This window comes from Erpetoichthys calabaricus, chromosome 11 (assembly GCF_900747795.2).
Source record: "Erpetoichthys calabaricus chromosome 11, fErpCal1.3, whole genome shotgun sequence".
Classification (NCBI taxonomy): domain Eukaryota; kingdom Metazoa; phylum Chordata; class Cladistia; order Polypteriformes; family Polypteridae; genus Erpetoichthys; species Erpetoichthys calabaricus.
Window position 1 is genome coordinate 146,061,784 of NC_041404.2, and position 21,969 is coordinate 146,083,752.

Consider the following 21,969-nt stretch of genomic DNA (forward strand, 5'->3'; position numbering starts at 1 on the left):
ATTAATTTAGTTTGCAGGTCTTTTTTTACAGTTGGAGCACAGGCAGGTTAAGTGACTTCCTCAGGGTCACACAATGAGTCTCAGGCAGGAACTGGACTAACAGCTTTGTGGTTTAAAGTGCCGTGCCCCCGCCAGTGCACTACATTGCCTGCTTATGCAAAAAATGTACTGATTTATAGTTACAGGTGTCTTTTTAATTTCACGTATATGAGTTACATTTGTACTTTCTACTTTCTGGGCCACTCCTCTATCCTAAGGGACTGTTAAAATGTTATGTTTTGTCGTTTGGCCTAAAATTTTGTGTTTGTGTGCCTCAAATGGTGGCTTTTGTCCTTCATAAATTACTGTATTGTTGATAATGTCAATGTCACAGTCATTTTAATCATCAAAACCTCATGCCTCAACGCCACTTTGTCTTGATTTTTTTGATATTCATTTTTGGAGTTTTTACTTTTGGCTATTTACTTTTTGGTGTTATTGAACTTCTGGCTGTTTAATGACCTAAATTTCTGGATATGGTTTTGGCTTCTGATTTTGTTTAATTGTCTTTGAATTTGCATTGATGACAGTAGTATCTTCTCAGACATTATTTGATTCAGGTCCTGACCTAAAGAATGAGAGTAATACCTGTTTGTTCATGGCCACATGCATAAGTTTCATGGTGATTTTTTAATGTGAATGGCTAACGTCAATATTCACAATTCATCCTCTTGGTGAGGGGAACTCTCTTCCTTTGAATGTGAGAAATATCAGGGATAGATTGGTGTGGCATCAAGGGCTGGTTTGTGCCTTCCCCCTAGTGCTATTGGAACAGCCTACAGCCCCACACAACCCTGACCATAAATTATGTTATATAAAAAAATAGTTAAAAAGAGGTGAAGGGAGAATTCAACAAGTTTTTTTTCAGATTTTCTCTTTAGATGAATATTTTTGTTACTTATATTTAACATCTACTGGTGTTTGCACAAATTAAATGAAGAGATCCAAATTTATGCAATTAATTTATATCAAGAAGAATACCATTCTGTAATAGTGCAGTGATTAATGTTCATGCTCCATAACTTTAAGGACTCTGATTAAATTGTCATGGTCTTTTCATGCCACCATACAGTACTCTGGTTTCTTAACAAAGCAGGCAGATATGTATGTTTGGTTTATTGGCAATTCTAAAATGCTCTGTGCAAACTTACAGGAACCATTTAACTTAACACAAAGGTCTTAGAAATGTATGAGGACACTAGTGTGCTCTAACAACATAAATGGATACAAAAAGAATGTGTATATAGATATAGGAACTATATTTTAAGATTTTACAGTTTTTTTTTTTTGTTTTTTTTTTGCATTATGTTTTCTTACTTAAAATTGTTACTTGGATTACCTCAGACAATTTAATGTTATGATTCCCCTGTGTTTTCTATTGCCTGGAAATGGCATGGTGAAATATGGATTACGATTGGCTTATTCAAGAGAAATTGCTTGGAGTTAACATGTTTTGTATATGTGTGTTCAGGTTTTCCTTCAGGTAATTCAGTTTATTTCCTACATTCCAAACATACAAGGGTTAGGTTAACTGGCGACTGGGTGTGTAATTGGTGACTCTAAACAGGCCTCATGTGAGCGAGTATGGGTGCATCTGTATGTGTGAGTGTGCCTTGTTCTAAACTGGTACCATGTCAAGGATTGGTTCCGTGTCTCTTGTCCAGTGTAGTTCTCATAGTCATCAGTTTCTCACAGGGTAACTAGAAAAATGGATGAGTAAATAGAAGTAAGCCTCCACCACTGATTAGTCTCTGAGCTGAATCTTTCAATCTACTATGTTTACAATAATTTCTTATGTAACGGACTCGTGCCTTTATTTTTTGCCCTTGTTTCTAGTCTAGTCCTTTAACAATTTAAGCATACCAATTAGTTTTTTAAAGATGTCAGCTTGGCAGAAAACCTGTCTTAATCAAGTCATATACTTTATTGGTATAAACACAAAAAGGACAAAAAAATTGAGATTTCCTTCAGTCTGTTTCTTGAAAAAGAAAAGGCAACATGTGTTGACAATGAAGAAATTACTCATTTCTCTGAACCATTAAAAAAAAGCAATACTCTCAGACTGGCTTCAGACTAGGCTTTGTGTATGGATGATTTATTATCACTCAAAGCCATGAAGTACGTAACTTTATTGATCCCCAAGGGGACATTCACGTGCTCCACTATGCTTTGTGTTACTCAGTAATATAGTGAAGCTTGATTATACTGTCAGTCCCCTAATGTGCCTGCTTGTTTATTTTTCCTTTGGTAAATCCTAAGCTTTAAGGACCACATGAGACTATTTACACTTTTTTAATATTCAATGGTAAACTACAAATATTAACATATATAATAAATGTGTACATTGCCAAGAACAGATGCTTTTCAAATGGTACATTCTGTTAATTAGCATTCTTTAGTTGTGGAGGTAGTAATAGTAGAGAAGATCGTTCCTTCCCCCAAACTATGTGACTCTTCAATTCCACCCGGGGGTGTAAACATTAACATTATACAAAGTTATTGTCTGTTTTTACCTGCATTATTATCAATCTTTAATTTAATATTGTTTTTTGTATCAGTAAGGTGCTGCTGGAGTATGTGAATTTCCCCTTGGGATTAATAAAGTATCTATCTATCTATCTATCTATCTATCTATCTATCTATCTATCTATCTATCTATCTATCTATCTATCTATCTATCTATCTAGTATTAGCGTTTGTGCAGTAGAAGCATCTGTACTTCACTTACTAACACACACATTCATTTTTTTCTTGTTTGCACCTTCCAGTTATATTACGAGACATAAAGAGTAGTTTTATATTCGGTAAATTCTAACAACCTTCATTATCCAAAACTTTACATGTAGGTAACCTGTTGACTTTTTTTTTCAGAAAGAAACATTACTTTGTGAAATAGTGTCATTTCTGAATTCATAAAGAAGAATCATTATTTAGCAAGCATGTTTTGTGTCTTTGAGAATAATAAGTTGACTGGCCTAGATGGAGATGTGTGCAGCACACAGTCTAGGATGTGAGCCTGGCTCTCTCGTCTTTGAGAAGAGTGAGGCTTTCACTATAGCAGTTTGTTTCCATGACAACAGATGCAGCTCAGCAATAACATGGTTTCATCACAGTTCTTTTCATGCTTTCAAAATTATACTGGTGCATTCTATATAGTGTAATTGTGGAACTGTCAGCATAGCTAATTTATATCGCGCTGAAAATAATTTGGTGCTGTACAGTATTAAGAAAATTAGGCAACCTTTTGATGCCCACTTGATTCTTATTTAACAAGAATATTTCATTGTGGCAAAGAAAAAGAGACCATAATATGTTGAAATGGAATTTTGCCACTTGGTTATTTAACTTATCAAATTTCTTACTTAAACCTAAAATTACAATGACTGAAGACAAACCTGAATCACTTTAGACAAACCTGAATCACTTTGTATCCTAAGCACTCAAACAGCATTTAATAAAAGAGCTAAATACTGTAATGTAAAATTTATTTAGGGTGAGAACAATTGTGCCATTCTGTTTAAGGCTGAAACAGTATATACCGTTGACCTCAAGTAACAAAAAAAAAAAAAAAAAAAATATAAGGAGTGGATGTTTTTCAGATGTTTATACTGAAAAGTAAGCACATTAAATGTCTAAACTCAGGGAGCAGTTTTTCATATAAAGGGTGATGGGAGTCTGAAGCAAATTACCGTGTCATGTACTTGAAGCAGAGATCTTAAAGCATCTGTCTGGATGTGATATTGGGAATGGCACAACTACTAGTAAAAAGATAAACAGCTTGAATGAGTGGACAGTATTGTCACCTTTCACTTGTAATATTTTGTATGTTCTTATATAAACAAAGATGAGGGGGTAAAACCAAATAAGATCACACTCTTAAAACTGACATGTCCTTTTTTTAAATGAGCACTGTTTTTTAAAAACCTCAATACTGCAATACAATTCATTCATCTTTCCATTTTTACTTTCCCTATATAAATACAGTAGGGATGTATATATGAAAAGTATTGTGACAGGGTTAAAAATGTAGAATTCACAGATTTGTTTAAGTAAAGTTATGTCTGGATGTATCAGATGTTGTCTGTTACAGCATTACAGGGATCCATAATTTATGCTTGTAAAAATCAGGTTAAAAACAAGATCAGTCCTTGCAATAGATGCCAGTCCATCACTGGAAACTTTGGACACAGTTACACACACCTGCATTTACCCATATTGGGTACATTTTAAGTTGCTGTTTAACCTAAAGTGGGATATGTCAGAAAACTATATCCATAAAAACAACATGAACTTGGAGATAATGTGCAGATTCCAACAAAGACAATGAACAAGTTAGTCGTCTAAATCAACTGTAAGACAGGGCTGCCAGCTTAACGGCATCATAATATATTTTACCACCTTTACCACAGCAGACTTTCGAGAATTCTAAATATAACAAAGACAAGTTTGTTTCTCTTGTACTTGTTAAACTGATTACTTAAAATAAATCGTTATCCATTTGCCTCCACATTTTTGAACTAGAACTTACTTCGATGCACATTCTTAAATATCCTGGCTCTGAGGTTGAGAACATGGTGGCTGCTCAACAACCAGGCGACTGTTCACAAACTGCTAAAACCATTCTAATTTTCAAAACAAGTAGCAGGCAATAAAAAAGAATTTCATACTGGTGGCATACTTTATCTTTATATGGAGATGATGTTAATAAAGTAATAATAACAAAAGAGGTCATTGATAGTGATGCATAATGGGGTATCTGTATTTTTAAAAATGGACAAATCCTGTAAGACAGGGAACAAATATTATAGCATAACAACAGCTATCTCTGGCACAAACAGAGATGCAGTTCAAACAAGTCATAACTGGCACATAGATGAGAGCTATCATGATGAATGGGCAGAATATCAAAAGCAAACAGTTGGTATACATGCTTGAATTAAGCAAATACTAAGAAACAATGTAATACAGAGTCAAATACAAATAAGGAATCAAGAGAATGAAAAACTATTGATCAAGAAAGACATTTTTAGAAGTCCCATGTTTTAGTTTCACTTTAAATTTCAGCTATTTTTTCTAGGATTAGGGCTTTGAGATCACGAAACATGATGGCCTTCGTTAGTCTTGTTTTGTGTAGGTTCAAGATGGCCTAGTTTGATCAGTAAGTTGTTACCTGTGACCCTCAGCTAGAATAGTGAAAGGAAAGTGAATGAATGTAAGTAGGTGTTTGAAACTAGAAATTAATTTTAACATCAAGCACAAGAAGATATTTATTTTATATGTCTGTGGGCATTATGTGGTTATAAAGATATTTATATGTGTCATTAGATCCATTCAGGACATTAAATTATACATTATGGGTAAAACAAATCATTGGGTGGTATTTGCATAATTTTATCTAGATGTAAATTAGTGCACCTTTCATATTATTCATTTAGTCTTTATATTATATAGAACCATTAACAGCATTCACTGGGCACTTTACACAAAAACGAACAATGTGCAACATAAATACACAAACTGAGCACTGTAATGATAGCATAGGAAATATAATAATTGCAGCACAAATAGAAACACAAACGAGCTTTGAATTTTATGTGGCATATTTAAAATATAGTAAGGTTCAAAATGAGGTATATAAATCAAATACACATTATAAATAAAAAGCGTAGTGCAAAGTAACAGAACAGGATAAACTGATAAAGAGACATGTAAATCTTTCAAGGCTAGCAGACCAAGTTATTTTACAGCATTGTGGTGACAATGATATCAAAATGTAAAGTATAGAGTATTGAAAATTTGAAAAAAATAATAAATAATAATCCTAATGTATTTTTTACACTTTGAAGCAGTATACACTACAATAAGCATAAAAGCATGCTGTTTCTTACCTTAACCATGGGAACAGATTTTGGAAAATGATCAAATATTACAAATGAATTTAAATGTTTATATGCAGAAAACCACATTTTAATGAGAACAAAGTCTTTCTTGCATATTTTTTTATTAATTCTCAGAAAGCATTATTGTTCATCAAAGGTGTGACAATCCAAACAGACCTCGCTCAGATTACATCAATTAAGTTTCGAGTAATTGTATGTACTTCCTAGAAGTGATCTCTAATGTTTGTGAGCAAAAGAAAAGTGTCACACTGTTGTCCCATTGCCTGCACATCAGAGTTCTGGATGTGATGTTAACATAAATGATTGTAGCCTTTTATTTTACAGCTGGATCCAGAGAACACCGGTTTCATTGCAGTGGAGAATTTTACCAGCTTGGTGGAGCACCATGAGTTGCAGCTCGATCCCTCCAAACTTGAGATGCTTTTTGCCTTGGTGCAGAGCAATGAGGAGGGACAAGTCTGCTACCAGGAGTTGATTGAACTGGTGAGTAAATGCAAGGCCTCTGTTGGTGTTAAAAAAAAACAAAAAACTGTAGGGTGTAATCCTTTGGGTCCACTGAACCCAACATAAAAACTGGTGGCTTGGATAGTCAAGAGGGGTCAGTCATGAAATGGCAGCAATTACACAAGTTTGAATTTATAAGAGGCAGTGGTTAGTCTTCAGTCTACTGGCTGCCCTTGGTAGCAGCAGTCTTTGGGCCTAGTAGATTTCTGGTAGATTTCAAGGGAAACTAGTTTAGGGCGAGTCTCTTCTGGACTGGCCTATGAAGGCCCTTGCCTGCTTTATGGTTGTTTTTGGAGGCCTCAACCCCTTTTCACCATGTGTGAGACTCCATTTTGCAACAGTGATGTCATGCATGGTACACTTGTGGTTGAACTTTCCTAGCAACACCATAACAGTATATACAAAACTTCTCAAAATGGCAACATCCATACAAAAATAGGTGGCACTGCAGGAGAATGTAAATGATTTTTAACATAAGTAAAAACACACTGAAATAAAAATAAAGGTTACCATTGGATTCCTTGGTCTCTAACAACCCCGAAACATTGTAATACATTATTTTTTGAGTCCCAAAATCTGTACAGAAAAATAAAAAACAAGGGGTAAATCATGACAGTCAGGAGTAATGTTGTAAACGAAGGGATATGTTATATCTGCGGGAAGAAGAAATGTAAGTACTGGCATAACTATAGGCAGTGCAGTGGGGTCAGTTGCACTGGGGCCCATGGGGCTGGGGTACCCACAGTGACAGCATGGTTGTTGTTTTGCAAGGCTTTACTATTAACATGTTTGCCCACTTGACACTGGATTAAAAAGGTTAATGGTGTTATCATTCCCACATCTACAGAAATGTCACTTATATACTTGATATTTCTCATTAATGGTGGTCGTTTTTAACTGGATTTAATTTAATTTCACATGGGCCAGTCTGCTTAATTTTTTGTGCTAGAATTCATCAAATTTCAGTTGTGCCACTAAATGCAAGTAGTTACAAAGACAGTATATGCAATGTATAGTCAACAATAAAACAAAAAGGCCTTAGGTCATTGATACACTTGTCTAGTGTTTTATTTATTTCAGTATTATGTCACAATAGACTATATTTAAAACTAGCCAGATATCTTCTTTGGTTTTATTTGGTCTTTAAAAGTCAAAGAAAACAAATAGCACTTTTAAGTGAGATCTCTGATGTTTCTCCAATACATCAAAGGTATGCCATCATTGTGAAAGCTGATGCTGTATTGTCCCAGTGGTTGTGTATATGAGACAACATTTAGTTCCTGCCTATTTCTAACACAAAAACATTAGTTCCTATTGATTCTGAATACTTCTAACAGATAACAGGTTGTATGAATGGATAGTCTGACTGATGACTCTTCTCTTTGTCCAAAGTGTAAAGATAAGATGGTTAATAAACAAGTAAAGGCAATTTGAAAATTATGCATTAACCATAACGGATCGAAACTGATGCAATACAACATTTCATGATGGCTTATGGGTAGTTCGAACATTCACAGTGTAGTGCTCTGCCATTAATCTAGTTAAACCAAGGTCAAGCGAACAGGGATACTCTGCTTGGGGATTGCACCATTGTTTAGGCAGAAGGAGTGAAACCTGTAGAAATTCACCAAAGGATGTTGTCTTGTGCAGATCAGTAAGTTGTTAGAGTACCATAAAGTTTCTGAAAGTCAGGTACACAAAGTCATCACGCACAATGGCATGTGTAGATCCATAGCTGATATCCAGGCATTTGCCATGTCGATGTGGGCTTGTATGCATGATGTTAATGGTTGACTAGATCGAGCTTTGTCGGTTACACTTGTTCGTCCTGCTTTAAATGTTTGTACCAATTCATAAACCTTTCATTGAGTCATGATCTTTTCACTTCCATACTTTGCCAACATCCTTTGGTAAATTTCAGCACGTTTCACTCCCACATCTTATAGAAATCTCACTACAGCACGTTGTTCAGCAATGGTGCAATCCTGCAGCGGAGCACCCATGTTATTTTAACCTTGACTTCAACTGGACTAACAACAGAGCACTGCTCTTTGTTTGTTCGATATACCCATAAGCCATCGTGAACATGTTGTATTGCATCCTTCAGCTTCTATCCGTTGTGGTTACTGCATTATTTTCACATTGCCTTTACTTTTTGATTTACCCTTGGTTGTACTGCATTTCATTCTGTTAAGCAATAATACATTGACCAGGTTTTAAATATAATTCTTTTCCAAACCGAAATCTACTATTTCATATGCATCTATTGTGTGGGATAAAGATGTGACAAAAATAATTTCCAATACATAAGAGACATTAAGGAATATTTCCTGAAATTGCTTTTTTGCCTTTTTACTTTCTTCCTCTGGTTCAGGCAATGATGATAGATAAGCTACTTAAACAGAATACTTAAGTTTTATCTTTGTTTAGGATGCCTTCACTAGTTTTTGGATATAAAAGAGACTGACTTGTACAGAGTCAGTTCTAAGTAATTACAGAATTTCACTGTTTTTCCTGATTTGCAGAAACTGTAAGTAAAACTAAACTAGAACCCAACTAAGCTCAAAATCATTGAGCTGTGTTTAATGAAACAGAAACCCTGTCTCAAGTATGAATTATTAGATGGGTGGGTCCTTCTTCCCACAAACTCATGTGTATAGTTGCCTTTGATTAAGTAAGTAAACAATATTTTTCTGTCGACGATAATATTAAAGGTCTCTTCATTCAGAATAGTGACAAATTAATGTCAATTTTTTCATATAGCAATCACTAATTGCTGGGTGAATCTAGCTATATATAAACAGAATTGTTCATATGCAATGTATATCTGTATTGCTAATGTGTATTTGAATTATGGCTACAGAAATAAGTTTTACTGAGTTCAACAATAACAACAATAATTTTTTTTTAGTAGTAGTATTTCATTATCATTAATATATTTTATTTTTAGCATAAATTACATCACATCAGGCAGTATAGTTACACTGTAGTTATCCCTGCTGCATCATGGATCCAGTGTCCTGAGTTCAAATCCAGTATGATTGTTGTCTTATGTGCAGTATTGATAGTCTCGCATTTTCTGAGTACTCAATTTTCATCCAATATCCCAAATATGTGCATGTTAGGTTAACTAATATTTTTGAAGTGGTCCATTGTAAGAGGTCCAAGGCTGTTTTTTGACTTACTTCCAAAGTTATCATTGTAGGCTGTGTGTCCCTGTGACCCAGAATTGGATTAAGTGAATGTAAGCATATTATGTTATGTCTCAAACCAGCATCAGCCATGATTAGGCTTAGAATGAGGTAACTACATCAGCATAATTACCAAGCGGAACCTGTAAATATGCAGATTGAAATATGCAGGAGGAGTCCAGAACATTTCAACATTAGAAAAACTTTTTATGAGTACAGGCCACTAAGCAAAACAAAATTCACCAATCCCATCTGTGTATTTGCTCCAAAAGAACATCAAGTCAATTTTTCAATAACCCTAGAGTGCTGCTATCCACCACACTACTTAGTATCTTATTCTACATGTCTATAATTCTGCATGTGAGAAAAAACTTTAATTTGTGCAAAATTTCCCCTAACAAGTTTCCAGCTGTGGCCCTGTGTTCTTGTTGAACTCATTTTAAGATAACAGTCATGATCCACTGTACTAACTCCCTTCATAATTTTAAACACTTCAATCATGTCACCTCTTAAACTAACTTTGCTTAAACTGAACAGGTCCAGCTCCTTCATTCTTTACTTTAGTAAGATAAAATACCTTATACCTTATTAGACTGTCACTTATATAATCTTGGTCTTGATGTGAAACCTACCTTCTACTGTATCATTTTACCGTGCATCATTGTAATACTTCCCCAAAAAATATTTTATGTTATGCTGAAACTTTCAAAAAAAGCTAGCACTGTGTTGCAATAGTTAGTGCTATTGCATTTTTCTCTGAGTAGTTAGGTTTTCCACATCATCTCAAAGATGTGTGTGTTAAGTTAAGTGCTATCTCAAATCTGACCTACACTACCCAAATGGGTTCTGGATCCTGTGTCAGATTAAGCTGGTTCCATAATTAATTCACTACCTTTTTAATGTAGTACATTATTTATACATCCACCTTTTTACTGAATCTTCTAATTCACTTTAGGGTCTTAAATATTTATACAAATATAGATTATTAACATTTATTGATTCATACATTTACTTAACCTGCTAAATCACCTCCTGTGTCTCCTGTGGCATCTCTGAATTGGCCATGCATGTGTTAGTATGTTTGGCGATGGCTTGCCCATACAAGGTTAGTGCCTGCCTTGTGCATTATGTGGCTGGAATAGGCTCTGGCTCCTAGCAACTCTGTATTGCAGCAAGTGGGCCTGGATCATAAATGGCTGATTTTGTTTGCATAATACTGCCATACAATGTCTAATGAGCAGTCTGCTGCCAAATATGCCATGAGGCACAAAATGATTAAAAAAAATGACTAGTGACAAAAACAAATGAAAGTGCATCCATTTTTCTGAACCTGATTATCTTTGCTGGGGTTGAAGAAAATGATCATGTAGCCCTGCATCAGGGGAATAAACAACCAAAAGTAGATAGAATATCAGTCTACGTCAAAAATATACTTTTGCATACTTGGTCAGTGTTTCTGACTACGTGTTTTTGTCCATGGGTAAGAAACATGAGTCCAAAGAGAAAGTCTATGGTGTTTGTACAATCTATACAGCCATCACTACAGTCAGGCTGTCCCCCTGCCCTGTAATACTACTTCCTAAACTACTGTTCTTCCTTTCTGTAACTCACTAAATTTAAACATCAATGCATATAATTTTATAATAGACAACAGAAGAAAACTAAAAGTTGAAAAGCCCTTCAACATTGATGTTTGTCCAAATAATAAACTGATTAATTAATGTAACATACAGAGCTGGATAGACATAGATTTTATGCATAATACAAACTGGCATGTCCATTTTCTTTCATATGATACATTCACCTCTTCTTTCTACACAAACGTCTGGTTTTACAAAAAATGAATAAGATGTAAATGAGCATTTACTCTGTGATAAAGTGAGAATTACGGGAAAGAGAGGAATAAAAAGCTTAAAAATCACTGATGTTTACACCATACTGATGTGTACACAACACATTGAGTTTATTTATTTCAAAGATGGAAAAAATGCCAAAAGATCTTGAGCCAGAGCTGAGCTACATAATTATTCTGCAAAACGTATGTCGTGCAGCAGTTCTGAAAGAAGGACAGAATTTCATAAACATCTATTTTAGGCCCAGTAGTTTTGAACTGTGTAGGAAGAATTAATTACATGTTTTCTCAAAAGGCATTACAATCTGGTTATTTCAAGAAAGAAAGTGCTGTCAAACACAGTTCTGCTGCAGGAATGTAAAATCCAGCCGGATAAGGAAAATTGTGAACATTTTTTAAAAGGAAAACCTGCAAATTAAGCAATATTTTGAGAAATTATTGTAGAATTGTTTTATTATCATTGTTACTTCTCACACTGATAGTAAAAACACAGTGCTACTATTGTCAGCATTTGATTTTGGCTCCACCCCTAGTCAATCCTTCCATTTGCAAATTGCTTTTGCCTTCCACCAGTGTATGCTGCCATGTAGTATAAACCAGACAGAAGTAATGTGATGGAAGGTAAAAGGAAATAAAAAGCAAGTTGGGATAGAGCTGATTCTAGCCTTGTGCTCAGTGTCATAATGAACCCAAGCTTCTTTCTAAATTCTTTGTTCCTGTTCTTTTTTTTGGTCATTTTGCTTGTTTTTTTGGATTCTGCCTTGGTTTTACATTTTGTTCCTTGCCCTGTTCCTTTTTTGCTTCTGTTCTGCTCATTTTGTGTATGACCATCTGCCTGTCTACTTTTGTTTACTCATTGGATTGCAGACTTCATTAATAGATATTTTTTAATCACTTTTTGCCTGTCATTCTATTGACTCATTCACATTTGCACATCAATGAAGATGTGCACTTGCCTTCATGTTTTACAGACCTTTTTCTATGGAGATGCCAGCATCTAGGGGCTGCAGCTGCCATGTTTTCACATTTGTGAATACAACAGTCCAGTGTACACCATAACTCTATATCAAGTGTTTTCCAAATTCTTTAAGTTTGATGTGGTAAGTTGAGTTATGATTTGGGGTTTTTATTAGAAAAGAGAAACCGTGAGATGCAAAGAAAACTTAAATACAAATGTATTTATTTATTAAATAATAAGAAAGACTAGGAAATTCAAACACAGAATTGGCCAAGTAATTAAACAAGTAATATAAATAGATAAAGACAAATATATACAAAAACATATATGTCAATGTTCTTTCAGTATTAATAAAAAATCAGTCTAAGCAATTACAAAAATATACAAAAGAAATAGTCCAAATAAAATCAAGGATATTAGGCCTGGCAAATAGAAAAATATACAAAAGAGAAAAGCTAAATAAATTTAAGAAAATTAGCCCTGGAAAATGCACAAAAACGAAAGCTATAACAGAGGGGCCTTATACAGGTAAACATTCCAAAACTAAAACACCTAAAAAATTTCACCCATCCAAAAATCACATAAACTAAAACCTACCAAAAAACATGAATAACAAAAACACAAAAATCAATCTTAGAGGCGAAGGGGAGCCTTCAACACAGACCGCTTTCTCAAAACCCTTGTGGTTAGTCTTGGCCTCTGCAATCTTTCAATAGGGACTCCAGTGGCTACTCCATGAGCTGTTCAGCCACAGGGCAGAAAGTCAACACCCTCTTGGCTCAACATAAAAGGGACAGGGGGAACAAGCAAATTACCATAATCAAAAAGCAAAGATCATTAGAAACTACTTGACAAAAAAAAAAGATAAATGAAAACCAAAGAACTGAGCCACAGCATAACCATTACTGGCTACTACATTTCAACATGTTTTTTTACTTGTTTTACTTAAATACAGTATATTGTAGCAGCATCATTGAAACACATTCTTTTCCGTTTGCCTGGGAGGACCACCACATATTGCGTTACACTGCGACCACCACCAACCACCCACCTGCGGTGCAAAGACAGCCAGGCAGCAGGCCCACCATGCATTCCTGCTCTCCATCGAGGTGCCCCCACGCAGCTGTTGTCGCCAGAGATGCCGAACATGCACCAACAGCAGCCACGGCACATAGCAAGAGATGTTTTATGTTGATTTATGTGTGAACAATTGCTTTGTGTGCTTCTCAGAAAACTGAGTTTTTTACAAAAAATATTCAGCTCTCAAAGAGTTCAGAAAAGATGGCTAGGGTTTCTATCTCCTCTAGGTGCCTCTAAAGGCCAAACATCCCCCAGTACTGTGATTTAATTGGATGCTGTGAGTAGATATTGAGGCAACGTTGGCTGAAGATGGAAAAGACAATTGTACTGTCACTCTACCACTTATGATTCCACTAAGATAATTAACACTTTCATCATAAAAGGCAGAAAGCAGGTGTAAAAAGCAATTGACATCAAATGAATAGAAGGTTAACAGTAGGAAAAAAATTGCTTTGAATGCATATTTTGTTTTATCCACTAGGTGGCAACAAAGACTGTGTGATGAATGGAGTCAAGCCAACTTCAGCCATTAAACTTCCTTATAGCAAGATACTAGATACAAATTATGTCCGACTGCAGCACTATACATTACCGCAGGTCTACACCAGCAATTTTATGGCAGAAGTTAAGACTAGGGGTTAGTATGGTTATCATATAGTATAAACAGTTAAGATTACGGATAATTTAAGTTTAGTGTCACATAGATGTGAGGTGACGTCACTACCGCTGTGAAACTGCGGTTGTAGAACTGCTGTGGTGTGGCTCTGTAGTTGGATGCTTCTGTCAAATAGGAGCAGTCATTTTTTCTTAAAAAAGCTATACAGAAAATGTTTTATATATTGTTGGCAAATTGTGTTCTGCACTGCTCTGTTAGATGAGAAATTTGAGCTGTCAGAAAAAAGATATAATGAGAGTGCTGCTGAAAACAGCATTCACTGGGCCAACATGTATAGCACATAGCAATACATGCAATTACTTTGAATGCTATTGTACACTTCAAAATTATTATGTATAATGTTTTCATACATTTGCTAGTTTTAGTTTTCCACAATTTGAGTAATAAAAATAATTTTGACATTTTTTCAGAAAAAATCAGCTTTGAAAGACTGAATTGTTAAGTACTGTATAAGTTTGTATGAATTCATCTTTTTTGTGCATTATAATTTTTATCATATTTAGAATTGCTTTCATTGTTTTTTTCAGATTTTTTTTTCATTATGGCTAACATTATTCTTTTCACATTTGGTTGCATTGCGAACCAAGATCGCTGCAAGTTTGTGTATTTTCAGGTGGCCATGAAAACTCACATTACAGGAAAGTCACATTGTGAAACTCTGAATATTACCTTATTAATTTTTTCAAGAAAGTATATGACGGGTAAATTTCAAAATGTGTACTGAATTTTTTTAATTTCCTAATTTTAAAAATAACAAGTTATTGTATTTAATAATGATAATAATTTTTATAGCACCTATCACATGGTCCACAGTGCAGTTCTCCAGTAACAATGTCACATTTCGGGCAGGAAGAATCATTTTCAGTTGTGAAACTCCTACAGGTAAGGGATAGAGGAACATGAAGGCCATTTATTAGACTAAATTACTACATTTTATATATATATATATATAATATTGTGGGAACTGGCCCGGACACAGACAGACTGACACCGTAGGTTTAAAACCCGACACACATTTATTCATAATTACTTTTTACAAGATACCGCACACAACCCAGTGCCCCAGCACCAATCACCTTCAAAGTCCAGGCCTCCTCACAATGCCTCTTTGTCTGGTCTGCCTCCACTCCTCTCCTCCAAGCTCTGTCCTTCTTCCATCTGACTCCAGCCATTGAATGGAGGGAGGTGGCCCCTTTTATATTCATCCAGACGTGCGCCAGGTGCCTCCCAACAAGCTTCTGCCAGCACTCCCTGGTGTGGTGGAAGTGCCAGCTGTGCACCCGGAAGCACTTCGGGTGACTGTGGTATAGCGGGTCTGCGGCTTCAAAAAAAAGGGCCAGGTTAATTTAAATCCGTATAGCCGTGTCGTTCTCCATGGGCGCGATTGCACGACCGGGGGAGTTAATGAGGTAGTTGGAGCAAGTTGCACCTGCACGTGTGGGTGCGATCGTTCTCAATTGCTTCATTGCCTTCCTGCGGCGTGTGATTAAGGCGCTGCACTCACAGAGACGGGGCTATATATATGGGTTGGCACCAGGAAAGGGGGATTGATAGATTGATCGAGGAGAAGAAGAGGAAAAAAGGAGGTTAAAGGACAGGAAAAGCAGTCTTGGAACGTACAATCTGGCCACCTGTAAGAAGGAGACAGCACGAGCTGGGGCCCCGCAAAGGAGCATTTGTTTATAGCACTCTAGGGGCTAGTTCGCCCCACTGAATTTTCGGTTGGAGTAGGATGAGCAAGGCAGGTGTCCTCCCAAGGGATCTGAGGAGCGACTGCATGAGCATGAAGGATGAAGGGAGGAGAGCTGACCTCGGACAGTCTGGCAGTGATGCATGCAGGCAGCCAAGATGGAGGTCAGCCGAAAGGAGCTTGTGGCTGTTGGGTCTCTGCCGGCTGCGGGAGCAATGGGTGAGCCGGGGAGAATGAAAGACGGAGGTGGGCTGAGATCGTAATAAGAGAGACTGCATTTTAACTTCTGATTTTAACCTCGGATTTTAATGGATTTATTTATTGATAATTGTTGTTATCTCCACTTTGCACTGTTTTTATGGAATATTTATTGAAACTATGAAGCACTGCACGTTTTGTTTGGATACTGTTTGTTTTTTTTGAAATAAAAGCACAGTGGCACTTTTGGAAATATCCCCTGGCTTCATTTGAGAATTGTCCTTTTATGTCAGCTCATCCCAGTGACATTACCGATGGTGTCGGGTTCAGGGTTCCCGTAAGGACGATGGGAGCCTGGAGCGAACCCGCATCGTCATAGTGTCCCTGGTCTTCTTCCCCCCCCCAGCACTTCCGGGTGTGGCGGAAGTGCTGAGGGCCAGGGCTCTTCAGGCATCGGGGCACCCCCTGGTTGTGACCACGGGCCCCTATAGGGTTGAGCTTCTATGCTCCTTTCCCGTGGTCCCCATAGCCACCAGGGCGGTTGCTCCCTTGTGGTCTGGAGGAGGCGTAATCCCTCGGGTGTCCCAGCTGGGCGCCTCCAGCCGCTCGCCACAATAATATATATATATATACAGTATATTTTATATATAGTTAAAATTCCGATAAAAAGAACTCCCAGGGACTTAAAAAATATTTCGTTGTAATGAAAATTTTGTTGTAATGAGATTCTGTATTTGTTACTATAGTGCTTTCTTTAACTTGTATCCAGGCGTTTGCAATCATTTCAATAGCTTCTTTCGCGTTAATGTTAATCTCCTCCTGCCTACAAGTTATGCTGATGAGAATTTTTCACAGCATTTCCTTGTGATGATACACTTTCAGGGTGCGAATGATGCCTAAACCCAATGGCTGAAGCGCTGCCGTGTAATTGGGTGGGAGGAATTCAACGTGAAGATTATCTAAATGTGGAAGCATGTTGTGGGCAGCACAGTTATGAATCAGAAGCCGAATCATTCTTTTTTTTATTGTGAGGTTTCAGAACTCTTTTGAGACCCCCCCCCCCACTCTCCACCCAACGGGAACGACATGCTGAAGTGCATCCTGAAGCGCAATTGCAGCGTCTGTGGAAGATTGTTTGTCCGTTGCTGGGGCAGGGCAATAGGAGGCTCACAGCGCTGCAGTGAAGAGCCAGAGAAGCAAATCATTAAAGATCGGGGTCGCGCTATAAGTCCCTGTCTTGCACCCCAAAACACGAGGTCGAGTCTCAGTACTTCAGCAAAACCAGCTTTATTCAACTTGAAACAGGAACGGCACAGTTATTTATTGTAGCGTGATCTGCCACTCTGCTATACACAGACACAGCAGTCAGGCAGGGTCGTGCAGGTCAGTGATCAAGTAATCCTGTTATCTGCATTTACAATGTACACGTTCCTAACCTTGCATCACCCATCGAGATCTTTTTTGCTTACTTTGGTGGAGAGACGCAGCATATCTGTGAGCCTGCTATTGCCCCGTACAGACGTGGAGATCGCACTTTGGGATGCTGTTTGGCTTGATGTCTAGTTGTGGAAGGTCCCAAGAGAGTTTACAAACCTGACATTTTCTTGAATAAGTGCTGCATTAATAGAAATGTTTCTTGAACAAGCATCACTGAACCACATAAAACGGCTTTTTTGATGTCTTCAAATGCAGCAGTACACATACGTTTGCAACCCGAGATTTTTCTTCTTTTTTTGCTCTGTCTTTCAAGAAAGTTAACAGTGTCAATGGCGAAATTCCAAATTCACTGGCAACGTCTTTTTTCTTGCCGCAATCGACAGCTGCAAAAAATTTGAAGTTTTTTTTTTTCTAATATGAACTGTTAATCGTTTTTTCATGTCAGCCGTTTCTATAGGAGGGTGACAATGAGTTAAATTCCAATGGATGTTTTTCAAATGTTGACGAGCAATAAGTAAATGGTATCACTGAAAACCATCGAAAACAAAAAAGGCAAAAAAAAAAACAGTACGAAGAAAGTTTGAAGAAAGAAAAAATATTACAGTGTTTCTGTTTGGGGATCGTTGTGCACAACTGAGCTGCAGCCACAGAACTAACTGCTCTGTGGATGATTCATTCAGGCATTTCAAGGTCTCTCGTGCATTTCGTTATAATGAAAGTATCTGCTGAATGTACTTTGTAGTAACGAGATTTCTATAGACTCGCGTCATATGGGGAAGCTGTCAGGACCATAAAAATACTTTGTTATAATGAAAATTTTGTTGTAAAGATATTCGTTGTAATGGAATTTTACCTGTATATATTTTTACATTTTACCTTTAATACAAATCGAAGGAGATACAGCATAATGCATTAAATGAATACATTTTAAAAAAATGGCATTAGAATGGCATTTAATTAAATTATGCAGTATATAATCAATTGTTCTTACCACAAGAAGTCTAGCTTGCTTTTTTGAAGATGAACATTTTATTTTCTGTAACTTGAATGGGAACTAGAGCCATTATTTGGCAAAAGAAAGTAAAAATGAACTAATATGTTTTAAATGTGATCTTGAGAAATACACCATGTGGCCTACTCACAGTTTGAAATATCGAACACTTAATGGACTTCCGATTTCAATCAAAAAAAGCAAACAATGAAACACCACCCAGAACAATACAATGAAAACAGTAGTAAAGCAAGCAAAACTCTTAAAAAGAATAAATCATTTTTCTTTAGTACTAAGAAAACAAATCAATAGTCAAAGGTAAAACTATCACTACGCTAATTCACACTTGTATTTTGATTGTATTTAAGGGTAAATGGATACTTTTGAACATTTCAAAACCAAGAGCTATCCTGAGATAACTAAAAAAAATGCAGCATTGTGAAGCAGGAAGCACATATTCAAATAGAAGAAAATATATGCTTTTATCCTAACACAGCAGAAAAGGGTTCACCAAGAGAAACTTTCAACAATCCCAAAGTGTCGTTCTTCAGGCCTTGCTGTGTTCTGAGTTAGCTTTGCATCTCATTCTCAAATTGCTCCCTTTAACTTGGGTGCCCTTTCTTCCAAACAGGGGACTGTTGCTCCTATCGCACAGCCCTGCTGTTGTCCTTCATGTGGCCATGTATGAATTTATAATTCCAGTAACACTGCCTCAGAGTGGCTTGTGGGAAATTATTAGTAGTGAGATCTAGGACTCACATGCAACTACTGAGTGACTTCTTAAGAAAGGATGGCCCTATAAAATCCTGAGAATTTTCAAGCAGGGTGTTTTCTGACAAGTTTAGAATCCACTGCTACTCTGAGACTGCCGTTTTAGATTAGTGTTTAGACGTCCAATCTTGCCTCTGTGCTATGCCCTATGCTATGAAAATTGAGACCAAATAAGTGGCCATCTGTACCTCTTTCAACTCTGAAACCTGCTTGCTCTTCCAGTATAACTGTTTTAGCCGTTGTAAGATTCTTGTCTAGACTTTCCCTGGAACACTCTGCAGGATGATACCTCTATAGTTACTGTTGTCCTTTTTGTCACCTTTCTGTATATTGGCACAATGATTACTTTAACCCAATGTTTTGGACACTTTTTTTCTCTTCATATATTTTGCTGCACAGTGTGTGGAATAAGTATCTTCAAAAAGTGGATGGAAAATAAGCCACCACATTTGTCGCTTCCACCACGCTAGTATGCTGAGTAACTTTGTGTAACTTGTTGCCTCCAGTATAGATTTTTACAAAGAGAAATGATTAGGGTTCCAGTAACTCACATGTGTGTGTGTGTTTGCAGAAATTTTTTCATTCTTTTTTCTTTACTCAATCTTGTTCCTTCTCAGGGATGCAGTGAGCCAGAACTTGAGATGTCAGTATATTGCAGTGTATACTAGTCTGTACCACCTTGTAGAAAAATCCTCAGCTTGTATATACTCCCAAGATCAGTTGAAAGCATATCACTAAGTCAGCAGGAGGAAATCCAGGCAAACACAAGGGGAACATGCCACTTCCACACAGAAGACACCCAAGCTGTAAATGAAGGTGGTTTCCAACGACCATGGTATAGATGCTTCCATCGAATTTCAGGTTGACTCGGGACCTATAATAGTTAACCAAGTGTTATTTAATCAGTGTGAGCCTGACATCTGATAAAGAAAGTGATGCTTTTAGCTACATGCTGCTAGTGATATATTTTAATTATTAATTAACTGCGTTCTTACTTCCTCTCCTCTTTAGCTCAGTAGTAAGCGCTCCAGCAGTTTTCGCAAAGCAATTGCCAATGGTCGACGTACTTTGCAGAGAGAAATCCTCCTGGATGAGACAGGGCTTGGCATTTACAAGCGATTTGTGCGATATGTTGCATATGAAATTCTACCCTGTGAAAGTGACAGACGCTGGTACTTCCATCAGAATCGCTTCTGCCCACCACCTGTCTTCATGGCAGTCATCACAGTTGTACAAGTAGGTTTGATGCTTTCTCATATCCAACATTTGAATGTCCAATAAGGATGTGACTGCTTTCCAACTACAAAAGAGTAATATTTAAGTGTTTTTGTGATTGTTATTGTGATGGCAGCAGCATTATAAAAAAAAAAGTAAAATCTTGATATACAGTATATAGATTTTGAATTGTTAAACTATAAAATATTTTCAGCCAACTCCTGAAAGGCAATTTATATAACAAATAATTCATTGTTGTCATTTGCTCTTATGGACATCTCAACAAACACACACATGTGTATAACATTGACTATGTATTGACTTTACAATTAAATTTTAGCATTTGAGTATTATGTAAACAAAGACAATGAAGTTAAAGTTTACAATATTTAATCTTTTAAAGACTGCCTGCAGCTGTGACTAGGAAAATGTGACTGCGGAACCTCGACCTAACTAAAAGGAATTTTAGAATTTTTATGTGAACCCACAATTTTTTACTAAGGAGGCTTGAAACTAAGAATTTTATAATGCTACATGTACATGACAAAAAACTTCAACTTAAATGGTTATTTGAGTCTGATGTTTAACAGTCTGACTCTTTTTTACACTTCCCTTGTTGCCCTAGATCATTGTGTTTATTTGCTATGGTGCCAAACTCAACAAGTGGGTTCTCCAAACATACCACCCAGACTTCATGAAGAGTCCACTTGTTTATCATCCTGGACATCGGGCCCAGGTGTGGAGATTCTTCACTTACATCTTCATGCATGTTGGGTAAGTGTGGAGGAACCAAGAGGTTGAGAATAAAAATGTTGTGATTTTGTTTTGTGTTTCACCATCTCTGTTTTAATTATGAAATATTTTTTATTTATTGGTAGAAACAGTACTGCAGTAATTAGTGCTGTAACCTCACAGTTCCAGGGTTCTACGTTAAAATCTTAAACCAGTATCTGTGTTTATATATTCAACCATGTCTTCATGAAATTACTGTGGCTTTGTTTACATGTCACAGACATGTGTAAGTTAGGATGATTGGTCACTCTACATTGGCCTGGCATGAATGAGTGTGGGAATATGTGTGTGAATGTGCCCTGCAGTAGGCACTGTCTACTGCTTTATATTCATTGATGTGGGGATGAATGGCCCCACTGCAAATCTAATTCAAAATAAATGATTGTTGTAAATTAATGCATATGTTATTATTATATATTAACTTGAAGCTATTTTTGCTGCCAATTAAGAAACAAAAATACATAGTTATATATTGATTAATGGATGATTGCAGCATTTTACAACCTGTGGGCCATAGCAGCATTGCAGGTGGGCCGACACCCCAACCTCTCATCCCCCCCACCATTCCAAAGAATATGCTTGATTCACAGTGGCAGCATTAATTTCTTCCAAAGGATCTTCTACAAAGTACTTGGGTAAGGGTCTGAATACTTAACATGAATGAGAAATTTCAGT

General features: G+C 36.7%; 2 protein-coding genes across 2 annotated transcripts in view; both read left to right on the plus strand.

Annotated features, from left to right (window-relative positions):
* LOC114661106 (retinoic acid-induced protein 1) overlaps positions 1-826 on the plus strand; it is a 684,250-nt gene extending 683,424 nt beyond the window's left edge. Inside the window, 1 exon segment of the mRNA XM_051933674.1 lies at positions 815-826. The gene's annotated coding sequence lies outside the window, so the exon portion shown is untranslated.
* Positions 1-21,969, plus strand: part of rhbdl1 (rhomboid, veinlet-like 1 (Drosophila)) — a 57,365-nt gene that overhangs the window by 5,980 nt on the left and 29,416 nt on the right. Inside the window, exons 2-4 of the mRNA XM_028812592.2 lie at positions 6,264-6,422; positions 20,299-20,523; positions 21,128-21,276. Of these exons, the coding sequence (XP_028668425.1) occupies positions 6,264-6,422; positions 20,299-20,523; positions 21,128-21,276 (533 nt within the window). The remainder of the gene's footprint in view (positions 1-6,263; positions 6,423-20,298; positions 20,524-21,127; positions 21,277-21,969) is intronic.